Here is a 20137-nt window from a genome sequence, read left to right on the forward strand (position 1 = left end):
CACAGTAGAATAAAAAATCAAACACAGCAAACAAATAATCTTAACCTATGTGAATGTTTCATTGGTAAAAAATATTTAGAGGATTCACAAGTTAGATATGAAAGCCCCAATTCTGATCCTATGCTTGGAAGGGCACTTGCGAAGTGAGAGGTTTTTAAAGTTTTAGGTTTTAGTATTGAAAGCAAACCAGGGAGTAATGGAATTCTTACAGGGCTCTACAGTGCTATCCCTCGCAAGCTAGCTTATGATGCCCACTTAAAAATAGAGAAATGCTACCTCAAGAGATTTCAAAGTAAATTTACTGCATGATGTGGTGCATGGCGGACATTATATCTACTTTTATCATATCAAGTTGATGAAATTTTTGTAGTTAAAAGTATTTTTGAAATTGAGGAAGCAATGCCCATATCTACTTCTATTTAGATGGATTGAGTTTAATTACAATGATATTTTTTCAAAACCCATTTTTAGTTTTGTAGCATGACAAACTACAAACGAGCAATTCTTTCTTTCTTTTCAAAACCTATTATATTTCCTTTACATCTTCATCATTTTCAAAACTGAAGCCTGATCAATTTCCACGTAACAGGGAAGGTTAAAAGATGCTAAATTTTCTATAAAAAGATTTGAAGAAAAGAAAGAGAAAAAATATATTTGGGTTAATTAAACCTCAGATAAGATACTTTTGTCTCACATAATTCCTTTTGTTTTCTGTGCTTTTAAAAGATGTTTTCCATTTTGTAGAGAACCCTACAATCAACTTGGGCTTTTTTCCTTCCAACATTTTCTCAACAACCAAATAGATTAATTAAAAAAGGCAAAATAGAGAATCAACGAATCCATAAACAAGTCGATACCCAATACAGAATTCATAAACAACCCAAACTATTATCAACCAATTGATTATCCCATCCATTCCTCACACACAAAAACATAGTTATAGGGAGAGAGAGAGAGAGAGAGAGAGAGTACCTAAACAACGCCCTAAAGGCAAAGGTATAGTGTTTTTGAGGATGACAGAGATGATGAAGATTCGACCACTATGATGGGGTCACAAGGTCTGATGATGGATGATAGGGTTTTTGCTGTATAACTAGAGAGAGAGAGAGAAGGGGGAGAGAGAGAGTGTGTGTGGGGAAGTTTTTAACCCTCAAACAAAAAAAGGACACCATTTTCGGTTACTAACGTGGCGTCATTTTGACACCAAGTAATTTTTTTAAAAAAGACCCGGGTACCTAAACCCGGCACCCGGGTTTCAAACCCATACTCGGACCAGGTAGGTCCAGGTTTTGCAACCCAGGTTTCGGCCCGGGTTTGTTCCAGGCTGGAATTTGACTTCCTGGGTTTCGGACCGAGCTGGGAAAAAGCCCGGCTTGAATGAACAATCTTATTTATCTATGCTACGCTACCAGCCAATTCAAGATTAGCCCATTTTCATGAATCTCGATAAATTACGATGATATGCTTGTGAATGAGACTATGTATGCTATGCTGATATGGATTGTTGTTAGAATGGATGATATGTTATGAAAATCACAAGTATGACATGTAATGTTTAGATCACTTTATGCTTTGTCTATACTATGCTATGTTGCGTAAGACTCATGTTAATATGTCATGTTTAATGTTATGATATGCACAAGAATATGTCATGCCATGTAAATTCATGAAGTCAACACGTTCACATGCATTATGAAATTTAATAAGAAAACACATGAATGACAAACAAGCTTTAAGATTGGTCTTATGTTATGGGTGGATGTTTGATTGAGCTGAGTTATTGCATATTTTATACATTTAGAACCAATATATTTTATTTATTTCATTACATTATTATTAGTTTTAGATGGAAAAATGGTTAAAATGAATAAATCCGAGTTGTGATTTAAATTGGTTAATAGTATGATTTATGCTTAATTTTATAACTTGTGATTTAATTGGACAATGTTCATTCATATGCACAACATATTATTTTTTTTTTATATTCTATTCTTCTTTTATTTTATTTCATTTCTTTTCTAATTTTTATATAGGCAAAGAAATGCATGAGAAAAGTCAAAGAAAAATGCAAGCTCTTCGTCTCTTACATGCAAATATCTCACACGGAAAAGCAAAGGAAAAAAGAAAAAAGAAAAAAAAGGAAACTCACACACGCAAACGCAAGAGGAGGAATTCAAAAGACATGTGGCTTCTCGAGGGCAAAAAACTCACGCAAGCACGTTGGGTATTTTCTTCTTTCTTTTTCATACGGACGCAAAAAAAAAAAAAAAAAAAAAAAAAAAAAAAAAAAAAAAGAAGAAGGAGAACGCACAAAGCGCCACTTGAAGAATCTCAAGGATCCAACTGCTACGCTCCAGCCCTCTCCTCCATTGCCTACCACCTCCATTTCCATTCATTTGGCTTACTCTTTTCACTCTCTACTATTTATTTAATTTTAGTTTAAAATTTGTGATGTATTTTTGAGATATTTGACTTAGACCTTTGGGCATTTTATTTGCTGTTTATTTACTTCGCATTATTTATTTTTTTTGTTTCTTTAAGCTTTCATTTAACAGTGATTACAATTTCTATTGATTGATTTTGAGAATTTGTGATTTAAATACAAGGATGAACTCTAGAATCTTGATTTTGGGACTTTTCAATTCTTAATTCGTATTTTGTCAATTGCTTTCTAATCTAGTTTAATTCTTAGATTTATCTCTTAGTTTCATTGCATATTAGATTAATTAAAGCTTAATTAGGACTTCAATAATTTTATTTTTATTATTTAATTTTCAGATTAATTAAGATTGTTTAGCTTAATTGATTCCTTGATTGTTAATTTTAATTTGTTAATCTTTTACATTTCATTTCGACACTCAAAAATCTAAAAATATGAATCTAGTCCATGACTAGTGCCATTTTCATTCCCGTTGCACTCTTCCATTCATTGCAAATACCACCACTTTCATTTTTTCTTTGTGAATATTTTTACTATTTTAAACGAGTTTGATTTTAAGTAATTTTTCATGAGGAGTTGATCTAGGAATTTATTCTTAATTATTACGCGACACCCTCCTGTACTTGAGATAACCTTTGTGCTACTCATTTTTGAGTGAATCAATGTGCAAGCTACGAGCTTAAACGTGGTCCACCACATGCAAGCTATTATTTTTTGAGGTGATATCGTGTTTCACCCCAGGTTATGTGATATGTTGTGCGGTGCTACGGACTTAAACGTGGTTCACTATATGTTATGTGATAACAAGGATCCAAACGTATTTCACTACATGTTATAATATGTTATACAATGCCACAGACCCAAGTATGGTTCACCACATACTTTATGCAGTTAACTACAATTGGACTGATGCACGTATGTTATGATGACCACTAAATAAGTGAAATACGAGATGAATAATTATGTACGAACGATAAAAAAATGCATGAAGTCAATCATTCATGCATCCATGTTACATGTATTGTCATAATTATGTTTGATTCTACTTATGATATTGATGAATGATCTATATGTTATGTGCATTGCCTAATGTTTGATTTGACTCATTTTTTTGTTTCTCCGTTTTATGTTTTAATGTCCTAGATGAAGATTTTATGGATACAGAGCAAGAGTGCCAGGAGTAGAATAAATTTTCAAAGACTTAGTGTACTTTTATGAGATTGAATCTCTTTACTGGACATTATATTACGAATGTACATAATATTCCTGACCTATAGGAAGGGGTGTTACCGCTCCCAAAAGAAATCCTAGGTATTTAGTTACCCACAAAAGAAATCTTTGGTATTTTGTTACTTACATAGACACCATCTCTCCCCATGAATTCACAAAATCCCATTGCATTAACACTATTAGTGGCGTAAACTTCTCGACATAACTAGGATTACATGGATATGATGGAATTACAAATAGTAGGATAAATAACTGAAAGCCACAATAAACCATCCTAACATTGCCCCACGAGTAAAATTCGAAAACAAATTGCAAACAATATTTTTAAATAAAAAGCTTGCAAAAAAGGAAAGACAATTGCAATAAATATTTATCTGGTGAATGCGTTCACTTCTCCGTTCTAGTGCCTATCCACTAGATCTTAGAGAGAGGGAGAGGGAGAGGCTATTAGAGGTCTTTTTCTCTTTTTTTTTTTTTCTTTCTTTTTCTTTGATGCCGAATATGATGAGGGGAGCGGTGTTACTGTGCCGCTTGCATAGTACCTCCACAGATGATCACCTGACTTGGCATGCCACTTCACATAATATTAAATTAAAAAAAAACAAAAAACAAAAAAGTGGCTGAATGTTATAAAATCGGGCAAAGAAGACGAGCGAGAGAGGCAGAATCCCTCGTGGGTGCATCACCCCCTGTAGTCGCCTCGTCGCCATCCCTTCGCCAGCCCATCGCCATCCAGTCACTAAACACCATCACACCTCATGAGTGCCTTCCGTCGCTGAACTATCGGCTCCCTCCTCCAGATCTGGCAGCGCTTTGAACAAGTGAGTTTATTCTTCCAACGACAGATCTAGCCATATGGTGACAATAATTTCTTCATTGTTTGTTTATTATTCATATGTTCTTGGTGTTTTGTTTGTTGTGCTGCTAATTTTGTGTGTGTATAGGGCATCTCTTGCTTGCTTGAATAAACTATAATGAACCCAGTAATTATTGTGCACACTTTGTTAAATTCCTTCCCTGTATAGTCACAGTTTGCTTGGGTTGTAATCTGGCTAGCAAGAATTGTAAATAGAAAAAGAATAGAAAAGCACATAAGGTGTTTGAGAAAATGTCAAGGCCAGTTTGTATTATCACGCTGGGAGTATTCGAGGTCCCTCTTCCTCCAATCCTCAGTTCCTTATAGTAATAATGGATTTTTCATCTGTTTTTAATCAAACCATTAGGAATATTAGAGGATTTGGTTCGTGTAGAAAACATGTACGATGGTTGGTTGGTGTAGAAAATGATTTGAACATCATTAGAAAATATGCATACCATTAGATTTGAATATCATTACAAAATCTCCAATTGTTTCCCTTTAAAATAATGATTTGAATATCATTAGAAAATTTGCATGCATGGTTGGTATAGAAAACATGTATGATGAAATACAATGTGGATAAAGTCAATCAATTAAGCTTTTTGTTTATACTACTTTTTTCATTCAATTTATTTTTGAACTATGTCAGCCATAGTCCAATCTGCTCTCCCAAAAGCAAGAGCGGATTCAAATATTGTTACCATTGCATCTGGCATCTTTGTATTATCTGAAATAATGATGAAAAAACGTTGTCTTCAAAACCTTACAATTATTATTCTCTTTGTATATGAATAGCAATATCCGAGTCACGTAGTGGTAATAGCACAAGTCAGAGAGGTCAATAGTTAAGTACCCAATTTGTTACTGTGGAATTAAAGTTTGTCAAAGAACTGCGCATACGGAAGAGAATGAGGGGCGGCGGTTTTTGGATGCCAAAACTATATGGTGAAATTTTCTCTTCTTGCCCCCATATCTCGTTGATAGTTTTGTTTGCTAAAATTTAAGTGAGAATTAATTTTTGTAGGCTGGTATGACCCTGAAATACTATCATATTGCCAAAAAAACTATCAAACAATTACTATACTCAATTGAGAGGTTAAAAGCTAAAGTTGAAAAGATCCAAGCAACAATGGATATTCAAACCTTGAATTATTGACTAGAAATAGCGGCCGAGAGGCACAAGAGGCAACTGCAGAAGTCTACCTATGTTACAACAATTTCATTGTCGTAGTCTTGTTTTTTTTGGGGGGGGTTACTTATATCTACTTGGGTTCTGTTCAAAGGAAAATATTAGTCATATCGATGTTGTAATAGAAATAGTAAACTTGGAAAGTCTACATGTATGTGGAAGATCTTTGTATTTGTTGAGACTTGACTATCTCATGTATGTGGAAGCTCTTTGTATTTGTTGAGATTTGAAAAGTCTATATGTATGTGGAAGCTCTTTGTAAACTTGAATATTCTCATGTATAAATTTCCAAAATGGATGGACTTGAATATCCTGGAAGTCTTGTGCTTGTTTTTTCTATCAATGATGGATGGAGTTTAATATCCTGGAAATGTGTAACAACAACAGATACTACTTAATTAAATGAGTCAAAGAACATTTATTACAAAAATCCATTTACAACAAAGGATTTAAAATACTTTAATCAAAGATAAGAGTATTGTTACAAAAGGCCAACACTTTCATTACAAAAAGCATCTATACTATACAAAAGCGCAACAGGTGTTTAAAACACTTTCATTACAAAAAGCACCTATATTGTACAACACTTTCAAAACACTTCATTATAAAGCTAGTGTTGTTCATCATAAATACAACACCATCATGACTGCCACTATCTAGGCTGGTATAGATCATAATCCGGTTGCGTCTGTAATGGATGTAGAGGAGTTGTTGAGAGAGTAGAAAAATAATCTAACGCATGTGTCCAAACTTGGCTTTCTTGATCATGTAGCCAGGATACCTACAACAATAATCAAATGACATTTTTTTGGGTTCAGTAGATAAACAAAAGAAAAGAATAGGAATAAACAATGGAAAAATTGACTTTTTATGTGTACCTAGTGTTGTGGAGCCTCATGTTTTGTGCCGCTCATATTATAATTTGGTCTATCTTCTCTTGATAAGTGAGTACTCCGCTATGCATATCAACAAATATTGAGGTTAATATGTTAAATTAGAGCTTGTCAAAGGAAATGATTTTTAAACTCAACAAAAGTGGTGCAATATCTTACCTTAGTTGTGGGCAATCTCCTTCTCCCTCTCTGTTTCTTGAGAGCCTTCTTAACGGGATGCGTTCTTCTCTTAGTTGGTGGTCTCCCTTTACTCTGAACTACCAATGGACTAAAAACTTTACCTATCGTGCCATCCATTGGAGTAGTTGGACTAGTTGTGGAAGTACTTTCTCTTGAATAGTCTTTCGAGTACTCTAGCTTCAATTGTTCTAGCTGACCGATCAATTTCACACAGTTTCTCTCGATCTTTGCGGCATTTGAACACAGTTGATAGAAGCAATTTTGGACTCGATCATACATTTGTCCCTTGGGGTTACTCATTGCCTCGTAACTTCTTTTTACATAGGTATATTTTCTCTTTATATCATTCATCCACCAATCCAAAATATATTTTGGTGGTACTTTACTCTTGCCTAACTGTGCCGGAATATGAGGATCATGTTTGCATAATATTCTCCTAAACTCAAACAACTTGTAATTGCATGTAACATCTAAGGGATCGTATTCATAGATGCTCACAATGTAGTTTGCACCATCGCCTCATAAATACGAGGTAGTCAAATATAAAAACCCTCGAAATTCTTCATGAACTTTCTTAAACTTGGCAATTGTACATATTTTTTTTAAATTGCTTCTTAATAGGATAGCGGTGGATGCAAGGAATCTCAATGTTAAATGAATTGAAGTCAGCAATTGCTTAATTCTCCACCTTCCTTCTAAGGGTTGAATCGTACTAATCAACAAATTGTTTCAATGTGGTCCTAGAGTGAATGTAGTTATCGAAAAAAGTATTCATGTTTTTACTACATTGTATAGTTGACATTCCAGCCCTAAAGGGGCTTTTAACGTACGCCACCCAAAATTGCATATCAGCATATAGAGATCCCAACCAAGCATTATCACGAAAATCATAGGTGTCAAGCAATTTGCACCATCGTTCTTCAAACTCCTTCTCAGTTAACGAGTCATACACACATTTGTGTAGAGTACTATTGATCTCATCATATCGAGAATGTGACTCAAACTTCTCATGAAGTTTTTTCATGATATGCCACAAACAAAAGTGATGCCTAGACAATGGAAATACCCTCGCAATTACAAGTTGCATTGCCTTATCTTGATTTGTAATGATTGCATTTGGTGGTTGGTCATTCATACACTTCAACCATGACTCAAACAACCACTCAAAAGTATGTGCGTCCTCATTGGATATCAATCCACACTCGAATATGATTGATTGACCATGATGGTTCACACCTACAAACGACGTAAAAGGCATTTTAGAAGCATTGGTAAGGTATGTTATGTCAAATGTGATCACACCTCCGAATGATTGATATGTAGCTCTATTTCGGGTGTCTACCCAAAATACATCTTTTAACCTCATGTCAGGGCCCACATCAATTGCATGGTAAAAGTCTGATTTTTTTTTTTTTTTACATATCCTGGAAGTAGTTCATTAGAGCTTCAACGCCTCCAACTCTAATGCGAAGCTGTTGTGCTTTGTCAAAATAGTTTCGACACTCCTTTTCCCCAAATGACACATTCTCATACCCCCCGCTTTAACAACTACACTCTTAAAAGTCTTTGAAGTATGTATTCCTGCCTCATCATTTATTTCAAGCCTATTAGCCACATGAGCATCTACCTTGTTAAAACATCTAAAGTGTTTTGTTTTTCCCAGACTACATACATGTGTGTGATCCAAGATTACACTAGATAAAGTGTATCCGCCACCCTCATTCAAAACTGCATTAACTCTTGCTTTACACCCTACTCTCTTTGTTTGTCTTGGCTTGAGGACATTGAAAGCCTGACTCTTTGTTGTGCCTTACCGTGCACATACCAATGTAAACCATCTAACATTCTCATCGTCATTTTGTTTAGAATTCTTTCTACGCACCCCAAACCCCTTAAGCTTAACATACTTCATATAGTAAGACCGGACTTATTCCTCACTAGAAAATGTCATTCCAACCTTGGGGTCTTTGACACCATCATCAACCTTAGGTTCTTCGACACTATCATCAACCTCGGGCCCATCATCAACCGCTAATTCATCATACTCATTATCTGATAACTCGATGTCGGAAGCCATATCGACTTAGCCTTGGAACTCTAGAATCCTAAAAAAAATACTAACTAAACAAATTGTGGAAGTTATTTTGCCAAGTCATGATCCAAAAGTTATATTCCCTTAAGAATCATAACTTCCACTTGACTAAGGTCACGGGTTACTATTGTCAAATCCTAAGTTGTCTTTAAGTGGGTTGTTACATCAATTAGTCTCGATTTGGATTGGAAACTCATCTTAACTCATATCATTTTATCATTATAACTTTTTCAAATTCCCACATAAAATATAATAAAATATTCAACTTTTTCAAATTTCAAACTAATAATAATATTAAAAATTAATATTTTAACAATATTTTATTCAACTCATCTTTGAATCCAAACGGGACGAGTCAATAAGCTTTAATATACCTTGTATCTTACAAAATGAACTTCCCACTAGCAAAATAACAGCTTCTTTTAAATATCTTATTCCAAAATAACTGTTTCTTACAAAATGTGGCTAAAGAATGGGTCTACAACCCCGAAATTGCATTGTATTGTTATACTATTGATTGTACTATTTTGAGAAAAGTTAAAGTGAAGCATAAGTGTTAATTTACTATACGTACAGATATCAACGTCTACATCTTGATCTGTAGGAGTATAGCAAGAGTTATCCTCGTCAAGAAGTTGGTAATATAGTTGTACCTAACAAGGGAAGACACCTACAATTAGGTGTTATGTCACCCCTAATGACTCGATAGAATGATTATCACACATTGGCGGCACCTTAACCCATTTTAGTTTCAGATTACCAGATTGAGTTGTTAATTTCGTGCAACCCTCATCACTATTTGCTGCAATTGAAGAAATCTCATAAAAAGTCTTATTCAATTTATTCATTCGGTGTGCAATTAGACTACAACTAAGATCATCATGGCTACTTCGAACAAGAGTGTAATCTCGTTTCAAGTCCGTCATCTGCCTATCAAAGATGTATTTTAAAGGCAACTCATCCTTGTTATGGAATGTCAACACACGGATGGCATACTTACACATCATGCCCTTAAAATCAAACAACCGATATGTGTAGCTTGCTTCACACTCTTCATCATTAAAGTGGATAACATAGTTTGCACTTTTGAAAAATTCATCCATAACTTTGATTGTATTAGCCATATTATATATAAGAAATGAGCCCTCATAGCTAATCATCCATGTGCAACAATATATCAAACCTTTAAACTCTTCTTGAATTTATTTAAATTTAGCATTTGTATAAGGTTCTTGGAACCGCCTCTCAATGCGATAAAAAGTTATGCATGGAATTTGTGTGCGGAAGAAACTAAAATTAGCTGCACTCTTGTTCTCAATCTTGCCTTTAAGTGCATTATCATACCTATCTACAAACTTGTAATGACCCAGTTTAATATTTCTAACATCAATTTGTGGATAATTTTATTGAGCCTAAGTTAAGTTTAATGGGCCTTATTAAATAAGCTCATGAGTTATTAATTTATTGAGCTTATCTAGGAATTTTAATTAGACTCATAGACACCCAAAATTTTATTTTAAGGTCCGTCAAAATTTAGCGGATGATATTAATGGTTGGCATTTTAGAAGTCTAATTGAGATTTGTTGGATAATTTTGAATTGATTACGAACCATAAATTATTATGGCCGATTATGAAAATTTATTGAGCTCAATAATTAGATTTAAACCTATTTAATATTTTATAGAAGAAATCAACCCAAATTCATGAGAACCAAGCCCCGATTTGTCTATGAACTCCAAGTCATGCACATCTTCATCATCAAAGTTTACTAAGATTACAATTCTACATGAGCCCACTTCATGTTAAAACTTTTTAAACCAACAGTATATATACCTGTTTCTCCTTCGTGAGAATATTCCAAGCCAGGAGAAAGCCCCACCTAACCTTCCTCAAGTTGACGTGAGTTTTTCCTTCCCCGCTTTGATTATAATTCAACATGATTACAATTCTATATAATTTTTCTTATATAAATACCATCTTGAACATGTTGGAAACAAGCACACAAATGTCTATTTCATGTTTGGATCCGCTATGAAAAGCAGCCCAATTCAATCGGACACGGCCCAGCTCATCCCAGTCCAGTGGCTCTCTCTTTCTTCTCTTAATTTTTAACGAGGAATGCATTATATATAATAAAAATAAATTTATAAATTTATAAATTAATATTAATTTTAAAATAAATAATAATTACAATCATAAATATATAAATACTATACAATTATTTTAAAAAATAAATAAATATAAAATTTACATAAAAAAAATAAATTTTAACAATAGATTCTATTCTTTTTTAAAATGACTCTACGATACTTTCACACTCTTAAATTATACTTAGAATTACTTTAATTTTAAATTTTAAATTATTTTTATTATAAAATAAATCTAATATATAATATATATATAAATTTATTTTTATAAAATCTACCGATAACTGTATCTATAATCGACGATTCGACAGGCACATATGCACATGAGAAATTTCAGTACTGAGGGCATTGTCGTCAATGAAACCTGTATATAAAATGCTCAGGCAAAAACCCTAGCCATCCGTAACAAGCTTCCCTCCTCTCTCTCAATTTCGGCTGCTGCAGACTCTCTATCCCCAACTACTCTAATGGTGTCCCTCTCTTATCTCACTTATTTCCACTGTATCTCTCCGCCAATTTTGAACTCTTCTCTAATTCTGTTTGTGTTTTTGTTAACGAAATGCAGGCTTCCGAGAGGAAACTGAGTAATCCCATGAGGGAGATCAAGGTCCAGAAGCTCGTCCTCAACATCTCCGTCGGTGAGAGCGGTGATCGTCTCACCAGGGCGGCGAAGGTATTCTTTCATTCATTTTTCCCTGCATACATTCATTTCTGTCCTTCGTCTCACCAGAGCGGTGATCGTCTCACCAGGGCCGCGAAAGTCCCTTGTTACCCACCTTTTTCTCAAACGAAAATTTATATATTCGCTGTTTTTATTTAGGATCTCATGCTTGTTTCATATGCAGGTGTTGGAGCAGCTCAGCGGTCAAAATCCAGTGTTCTCCAAGGGTAAGGTTTTTGGACATTTTCATTGTTGCTTGTTTGATGGGAAATATTAGATCTTTGGTTATTTAGAAGTAGCATGTGGTTCTCTGGCGTAGGTGTTCCGAGTTAGATAAAGTTTATGTTCGGGTATCGTTACTTGTGTTGGGCTTCTTTAACTTGTAAGGTGCAATATTCTTGTTCTTATGGTTTCCTTTGAAATCAACGGCGGTTGTGATTTGTGTAGCCGCTGAGAGAAGGATGCAAAAGTAAAAAAAGGTTTGCACCTTTTTATTAGACTTTTTGTTGAGGATCCAAGAGAGTTAAATTACAGATTGGGTAAATGGAGCCTAATGAGACTAACGTTGGGCTAGTTTATTTGGTTTTCTGATTTTTGAAGATCTAAAAAGTAAATGACGAAGTTCTGATTTTTGAGTTTTTTTTTCCCTCAATAGCTATTGTTTGATATTTTCCCAATTTTGGTAAGGCTCTGACGTCAAATGTATGAAAAGAATATCTACTGTTTGACATTGTCAACATCAAGTAGGTGAATTCTAGGCTTGTTTCCTTGCAGCTAAAGTAATTCCAGATTTCAAATATTATATATTGATTCAACTAGTGTGTCTATGCCTTTTGGTTTAAATTTGAACATATTTGCTTTGGGCATACAAAGTTGAGCTGTTCGTAGGTTCATGCCTTGGTGAAGTTCCTTGTCATTAAAGAACTTCTCATTTTTTAAACAGGAGAAATTACGAACCTTAAAAATGTTACAAGTGAAAGAAGGCTCATGAAGTGATGGCTTATGTTTTTTCTTCTTTACTAGATTCATCCCATGTGCTTATGTGTTTGGTATCTTTGATTAATTCTGTACTGAGGTTTATTTTTATTCTCTGCCACAAATTGACAGCAAGGTACACTGTGCGGTCCTTCGGTATTAGACGTAATGAAAAGATTGCATGCTATGTCACTGTTAGGGGTGACAAGGCGATGCAGCTTTTGGAGAGTGGTTTGAAGGTGAAGGAATATGAGCTGCTGAGGAGAAACTTCAGTGATACTGGGTGTTTTGGCTTTGGCATTCAGGAGCACATTGACCTGGGAATCAAGTAAGTTTATATGTCCTGAAACATGAGTTGTATGCCTCTTACTTTAATAGGTTGGGCTTTCATTTGTTTGTTGGTGAATCACCCTGTGGTAAATTTGTGTAATTTTGAAATTGCCAAACTTGAATTTGCAGTTGCACAGCACAATCTCTCTCTCTCTCTCTCTCTATATATATATATATATATCAAAAACTAAAAGAAATAAACCATCTGTCCATCAAAGAAACAAAACTATCTAGAATTTTTTTTTATCAGTAAACAGGAACTTTGTGATGAGAAATTGGCATAAGCTCAAGTACACAGGAACATATACAAGAGCAACACCTATGCATGATTGACAAAACTATGTAGAAAAATTTATTTAACATAGTGCGTGCTCTTTTCATTTTGAGGCTGTGATCTTGGAGAAGTCTATAAGGAAACCTTTTAGGGCTAGTTTGGGTAACCAAGTATTCAGTCATTCTTAGATATTTCCTTCCCAAACATCACTCAAAAGCATTCTTCAATTTCAAATCTTCTACTTTTTCATATAATCATTACATAATCCTTACGATTTTTCCAAACTTCCAAACAAAGCTCAAAAAATAATACCACTTTTTCAAATTTCAAAACAAAAGTAATATTAAAAAATTAAAATCAAACAATTTTTTAATTATATAATGTTTTTATCTACTTTTTCTCTCTTCTTTCCTAAAACCCAATAAAACATTTTAATCCAAACAATTTCACTACTATTCACAGAATTCTCATCTCATCTTTCTTTCTAAACATGCACCGAGTATACAAACAAGCGCTTAGAGAAGCTCAAGCATGTATTTTCTAATTCGTTGGAGTGTTTTTGATGCATCATTGTGCTCCAGCATCGTCGTAATTTGTAATTTAATTGATGATGCCGAAGTTGGTGTCTAGCTATATTTGATCATGTTTATCATGGGGTTGAATTATCTGTTTGGGTTATCAAATACTAATAGCATGAGTTAGTTGCACAATAAAATTGACCAATTTGATTCTGTCGCCCACTATTCTTTTACTGTCTGTGATGGGTAAGGTGTTGTGGGGGGTGGAGGGTTGTAAAATAGCAAAGGTGACATGGCCAAGATACAAGATTGCCTGGTTCATTTTTTTTCCTTGGGAGAATATGGCATCACAACATCATCTTTGACCATTTCAGGATGTGCATTGTTTCAAATAGGATGAGATGGGACTCACAAGTTGTGTAGGGATGGGATGGGATGGTTAAATAACCACTCTATACTGGTATAGTGTATGGGATGTTATTGCCCTCCACATAGTTATATCTCATTTGTTTTTAAGAAGGTTAATTTTTAATGATCATCACATCTAATCGGCTGAGATTCATGTTTTCTTGTTTCTTTTTCTACATCTTGTAGGTGTTTCTATTGAATACTTTGTGTACTTAGGTTACGCCCTTTGTGGTTATTAATAAAATCCTCGGTTACTTTTTAAAAAATGTCTTGATCGTGAATGCTGTTCTACATACAATTTATGGTTGTTGCAGTCCCATTGTTGTATCCTTGTTTAGCCGACCTGCACATTTGCTTGCTTGACGGTCCTTGCACTTGTGTGATAAGGATACTGTGATTTGGATTGCAGGCATATAATTCCATTTTTTTTTATTGTTTATTATCGTCATTATCCCTGTGTCTCAGGTATGATCCTTCAACTGGAATCTACGGTATGGACTTCTTTGTTGTTCTGGAGCGCCCTGGTTACCGTGTTGGCCGTCGTCGCCGATGCAAATCTCGTGTTGGGATCCAGCACAGGGTCACAAAAGAGGATGCCATGAAATGGTTCCAGGTCAAATATGAAGGTGTGATTCTTAACAAGTCTCAGAATATCACAGGTTAAGCTGGGAGATTCTTGGGAAGATGACCCAAGTTTTGAGTTAGGTTGATGTTATTTAGACCAGTGTCCTTTACTATTATCTTTCGTTTTTCAAAGTTTTGAGAAGAGCATGGGATGTGTTTTCTGGACCAGAATCTGTTAGTTTATTTGTTCCATATATTTTCAGCGGCACTATCCACTATTGTGATAGTTTTAGATAATTGATAATGAATGGTTTGGATTTGGGATTTCATGCATTAAGCAAGTGCATCAGCTTAACTCTTGTATCAAGTTCGTTGCGGTATAAATCCCTGTGCTATTTGATGACTGATTTCACCGAGCCTGTAGTGCTTAACGCTTTGTAATTGCTGAGCCTTGGAGAATACGCCATTCTGGGTGGCTGCAAAATCAGGGGCGGCTGAATATTGCTGCTTAAGGTGAAATTTTATTTATTTTTGAATTTTTAATATAATAATTGGATGCATATTGTATTAAATACAGTTTTGAAGCTTCTTTCAAAAAGGTTGCAGCTAGGGATGTAAAAAATAATAAATAAATAAAAAATTAGAAAATCACCGGTGTGTTTGGTCTGATTGTAATTGGTCCGTGCGGTATCAGTTTTTAGGGATCGAAATTTCTAGACTGGTGTGGTACCAGTTTTATATTTTAAAAATTGAGTTAAACGGATCGGTATGCATATTTATAATTTTTTATATTATATCTAATTTCTTATATCATATTGTATTATATATTTTATATGTTAAATTGTTAAATAATATATTTTAAACTTATATTATATTAGAATTAACATGAAATTTTAATCTTATCATTTAAGTGTATTAATCTAACAACGTAAAGTTAATATAACATCTTATGTAAGTTAGATGCTATTTAGATACTAATTATACTATTTTAGTCTTATTATTCTAGTTTAGTAAATAAGTTAGATACTACTTATAGTATACTAGTATAATTGAACATTAATGAATTAGTAATTGTTAATAATAAATAGTAGATTCTAACAATTAAATTTAGTATTGAAAAAAATTATAATATTAAACTTATGTAAACGGTAAATCGGATCGAAATTGAAAAAATCTAAAGTTTTGGTTTTAGTAATGAATTGGTCTAATTTTTAAATTTTTAAAATTAGTATTAGTTCAGTTTTAAAATTTATTCAAAACATGACCAAACTGAATCGGTTATACTTTAATAGAAATAAAAATTTAATCCGCTAAAGTGTGAACAAGAAAATGAAATAAATTAATTGTCTTTTCTTCTCTCTCTTTCCCAACTATCATCATGCCGTTGTGTTGGTATCCCAATTCAAGCATCGCCATTTCCACCTTTCTCGAAGCTTAGTTATGGCAATCTTTCTCTTTTCCTCTTCCTTTTCCTTTCGTTTTAACAAAGTGATTTTGAATGCCAACAATTTGCTCCAAATTCATGAAGGAGATTGGCAAATCCTTGAAGAAAATCAATAAACTAGCACGGTATATTTTACATTCCTCATCACTTCTTACAGGCGTTGTTCTCTACACTTCGGGACCCGGTAAAGAGTGGTGACAATATTCCTATTTTGCAAGAGGATTTTTATCGGTCCGACCATGCAAACATCTACTTCAACAGTTGCCACAGTCTATAAGATCTCTTTGTTTCAATGATTACTCTCTTCAAACAGTTGGACAAAAGTATGAGTCCTAATTACTAAGCTAGAAAAAAAGCCCACGCTCGAAATACCGATTAGAGTGAGTTTCTAGCTCATGATTACTTAGGAAGAAGAGTTTGAAGATGTTCAGAATAATTTGGCCAACAACCAAGGGATTTGATCGGGAGATTTTTTACTAGGGTGGGATAATTCGGTGATGAACGTGCTCGGAATAAGATGATCAATATAAGGTGCTCGGATTGGGAGTGTTTGCAGACTCAAGTAAGTTGCCCGTTGTTATCTCGAGGGTGACCCTTGTTCTGTTATTTTTGTTTTCGTTTCAACTATCGGAGGGCAGCAATGGGCGAGCTTTAGAGTACAAACAACCTAAGTGCTCGTTAGTTGCTTGAGTGTTAGTCTTGGTGCTCGTCATGTTGATCTCATTATGTTCGTTGTTCAGAGCGAGTTTCATTGCTCGCTCGTTAGGATACCATGTTGCTCGAGAAGAGTTTGTTGATTTTCGTTTGTGGGGGGAGGGGGGCAAAGTACCTATCATGTTGGTTGCTTAGGGTGAAATGTAGTGCTCAAAGTGAGCTTTAACGCTCATCCTTGACAAGACATGTGCGGGTGGACTATGTGTTGAGCAGGTATGTAACCAAATTTTCCCTGTGTGGTCAAAGATCTCCCAATTAGATTCCCTTGGTTTCTAGCCAAATTCTTCTGAGCGCCTTTAAACTCTTCCTGCTTGGAATCGTGAGCTAGAAATTCACTTTGCTCGGTATTTCGAGCAAGGGTTTTTTCTCAGCTCGGTATGTGCAACTAGAATTGGCCTTGCTCAGTATTCCCAATCGAGAGTTTATTTTCATCTTGCTCGATATTCACGAGCAATGTGTTGCGAAAGGCTATAAGTTTCACTTTGAAACAAACTATAACTTTATGGCATGGTTGAAAACCAAGGGATCTAATAGGGAGATCTTTGACCAAGCCGAGGTAATTTAGTGATGAACGAGCTTGGAATTAGATGATTGGCATAAAGTGCTCAGATTGAGAGTGGAGGAAATAAGTGTGCATATGGAATGATTGTTGTCACTTGGGAGCTCAGGCTTGGGAGTTCGTTAAGTGCTAAAAAAATGTCGAACATGTTTCTCAAAAACACAAATCATTATTAATTACTAGCTAATGCATGGCAACGTTCCAAGGGAATGATTTTTTTTTCCAATTTTATCGAAAGCTATATGCTATTAATTCAAACGTTCTTATCTTATATCTATATATAAATACTAGCAATGATTCTACATGCAAGGCACATATGCCCGGTTGAAACACATTACCCAAATAAAACGGTGGATATGATAACTTAAAGAGCATTTATGAATTAATGCATATATTGAAACCTAAAAATAAGAATTGCATTTTGTAAAATGATAACAATATTAGTTCCATGAATATTATTTATTTTTATAAGTTGTTGTAGAAAATAATATGAAGATATATAGGAAAAATAATAATATTTCTAAATCTTAAAGAAAATAAAAAAAATATTTTTATGAATTATTGTGTAAATAGTACTCACACTGGGTGAGTAACAAGATCTTATATTGGGAAAAGCAAAGAGTGCTCGCAATCGAGGGCGAGCACATTAAATAGTAATAGTGCTTGCCCTAAGGCGAGCACTGCAGAAGTGTGATGGGGCGGGGTGCATTGGGCAATCAACGAGTGCTCACAACCCATAAGAGAAGATATTCAGGACTAAGGGAAGCATAAGTTCTTGCGTAGCTCGGTTATCCCGAGCAATGTTTTCTCTAATTGGGGCAAGCACCAGGGGGATCATCAATTAGAACAAAATTGCTTGCCTATAGGTGGGCACAATGAAAGTGAAAGTGCTCGCCCCTACGCTAGCAACATAAAGGGAGCATGAAGCTCACATCTTGGAAGAGCAAAGTGCTGCTCTAGGTGTGCGTTTGGAGAGTAAAAGTGCTTGCCCCCCATGTGGCTCTCGTAAAAGTATGCACGCAACGTATCTCACTTACCTCTCTTCCTATGCTCAGTTATTGTAATGACTGGGATGAATTTCTTTAGACCTTAGAAAACATAGTAAAATCCCAAAAAGATATTATGAGTTGAGCGATCAACTAGGTTCTAGTATGACAGTATAGTCAGATCCCAATCCACTATAATAATGAAGTTGCCTTTTATTTAATTAAGACACTTAGGAGTAGAAGTTCGCGAAATGAATTGCACCATTAGACTCATAGAAATATTTAGCATTTTATGGTATAATAAAAAAAATTTCAATTTTTTGGGTGAATAGTGACCCTTGGGAAAGAGCCACGTAGCAACCAGTTCAAACAGTTGTCGAATCGCTATGTAGAATATCCAAATCCACTTAGAAACACTGGGATTATTTTTTGATTGGATACATGGCACAATCCTAGCCACTCATATGAATAGTGTTAGGACACTTGTCACATGGAGTTTGAAGTGTGATAAAATGAAGGGTAAATCAAGCATGTGATCATGCCGCCGATGTCAAACACTATTCCGTCGAACCCAAATACTATTTGGTCAATCAAAAGAGTGTTTCAATCCAAATGAAATTCAACCAAAACCCTAAACCCTATGTGATGGCCGAAATCCAAAACTTGGTTTCCAAATCCTAAACCGCCCAGTTTTTGATTAAGTGTTTAATTAATCACTTGATTAAATAACTTTTACATGCTATTAACCACTCAAGTACACACTATTATATTCACATCCACTCTCCAACATCTTGGTAATTACATTTGACAATAAAAATTTGATTTGGGCTCAACCATAGCTAAAACCCTAAATGAAACTCCAAATTGAGCCCACTTGGTTAGGCCCATCTTTGGCCCACCAAAACCAAAACCAACACCAAGCCCAAGCTTCTTGAACAAGTTTCTTTCTCCACCCAAGTCCACCATATGGCTTACTTGATATCCTAAAATAGTGACTCGATGGAAATAAAAAAGGCCACAAACCACTAGCCATCCATTCGACCCAGTTTGCAGCAGAAAATCATGGGTTGTGCAGGCCATGGTTTCACCCTCTTTTTGGCTGCCAACCTCCCGGTCACTCAGCCACCCCCATGTCAGCTCCTCTCATTTAGTCTCAAGCCCTTGACTTTTGCCTCCACACTCAAGCACATTTCTTCCTTTTTCTAGTGAGATACAGAGAGAGAGTGAAGAAGTAGTTTTTTGGCCATTTTTCCTCTAGCTTTCCAGCTCTTTTTAAGTCAACTTTTATTGCTCAGTCTTCTTTTAATTTGTTCTATTTTGATTCTGGTTTACATGGGTATATTTTGGGAAATTTCTCATGGAGTTTTGATTGCTGAAAGTTTGGTGTGATAATGTAGAAGTCTAAGTGTTGATAATTTTGATGTTTGTGTGAAACTTTGAAATTCTTGTCAAGTTTTGGGTGAAATAATGAATATATCTTCTATGGTGAAGTGACAAATTTATATGCAAATTAGGGCTGATTCAAACCATGTTAGTCTTCTTATAAAAGAGTATTTCATGTTCTCAATGTGATAGAAACTAGATGACTTAAAACAATTTTTGTTTTGGTGAAGTTGTGATTTTTACTATAGAAACTTGATCTAATGGTTTTGATCTTCATGTATGTTGTTTTT

General features: G+C 34.8%; 1 protein-coding gene across 2 annotated transcripts; it reads left to right on the top strand.

The window, feature by feature from the left end:
* The first annotated feature begins 11341 nt into the window (after positions 1-11341).
* Positions 11342-15094, top strand: LOC121248990 (60S ribosomal protein L11-like). 2 transcript variants are annotated; one of them, XM_041147630.1, is made up of 5 exons: positions 11342-11501; positions 11597-11704; positions 11877-11919; positions 12800-12995; positions 14663-15094. In XM_041147630.1, exons 1-5 carry the CDS (start codon positions 11499-11501, stop codon positions 14859-14861), a joined length of 549 nt encoding a protein of 182 aa, XP_041003564.1. In that variant the 5' UTR covers positions 11342-11498; the 3' UTR covers positions 14862-15094. The 2 variants fall into 2 exon arrangements, with proteins under 2 accessions (XP_041003564.1, XP_041003563.1); XM_041147629.1 differs by lacking the exon at positions 11342-11501 and having other exon boundaries at positions 11591-11704.
* Positions 15095-20137: the final 5043 nt, after the last annotated feature.

This window comes from Juglans microcarpa x Juglans regia, chromosome 2D, assembly GCF_004785595.1.
Source record: "Juglans microcarpa x Juglans regia isolate MS1-56 chromosome 2D, Jm3101_v1.0, whole genome shotgun sequence".
NCBI classification, from domain to species: Eukaryota; Viridiplantae; Streptophyta; class Magnoliopsida; order Fagales; family Juglandaceae; genus Juglans; species Juglans microcarpa x Juglans regia.

What these genes read in the sequence shown, in the direction of transcription:
- LOC121248990 (XM_041147629.1), top strand. Translation starts at nt 11,591, where the DNA reads ATGCAGGCTTCCGAGAGGAAACTGAGTAATCCCATGAGGGAGATCAAG. An exon ending in GTCTCACCAGGGCGGCGAAG is followed by an intron (nt 11,705 to 11,876) that starts GTATTCTTTCAT and finishes TTTCATATGCAG; the next exon opens with GTGTTGGAGCAGCTCAGCGG. An exon ending in AAATCCAGTGTTCTCCAAGG is followed by an intron (nt 11,920 to 12,799) that starts GTAAGGTTTTTG and finishes ACAAATTGACAG; the next exon opens with CAAGGTACACTGTGCGGTCC.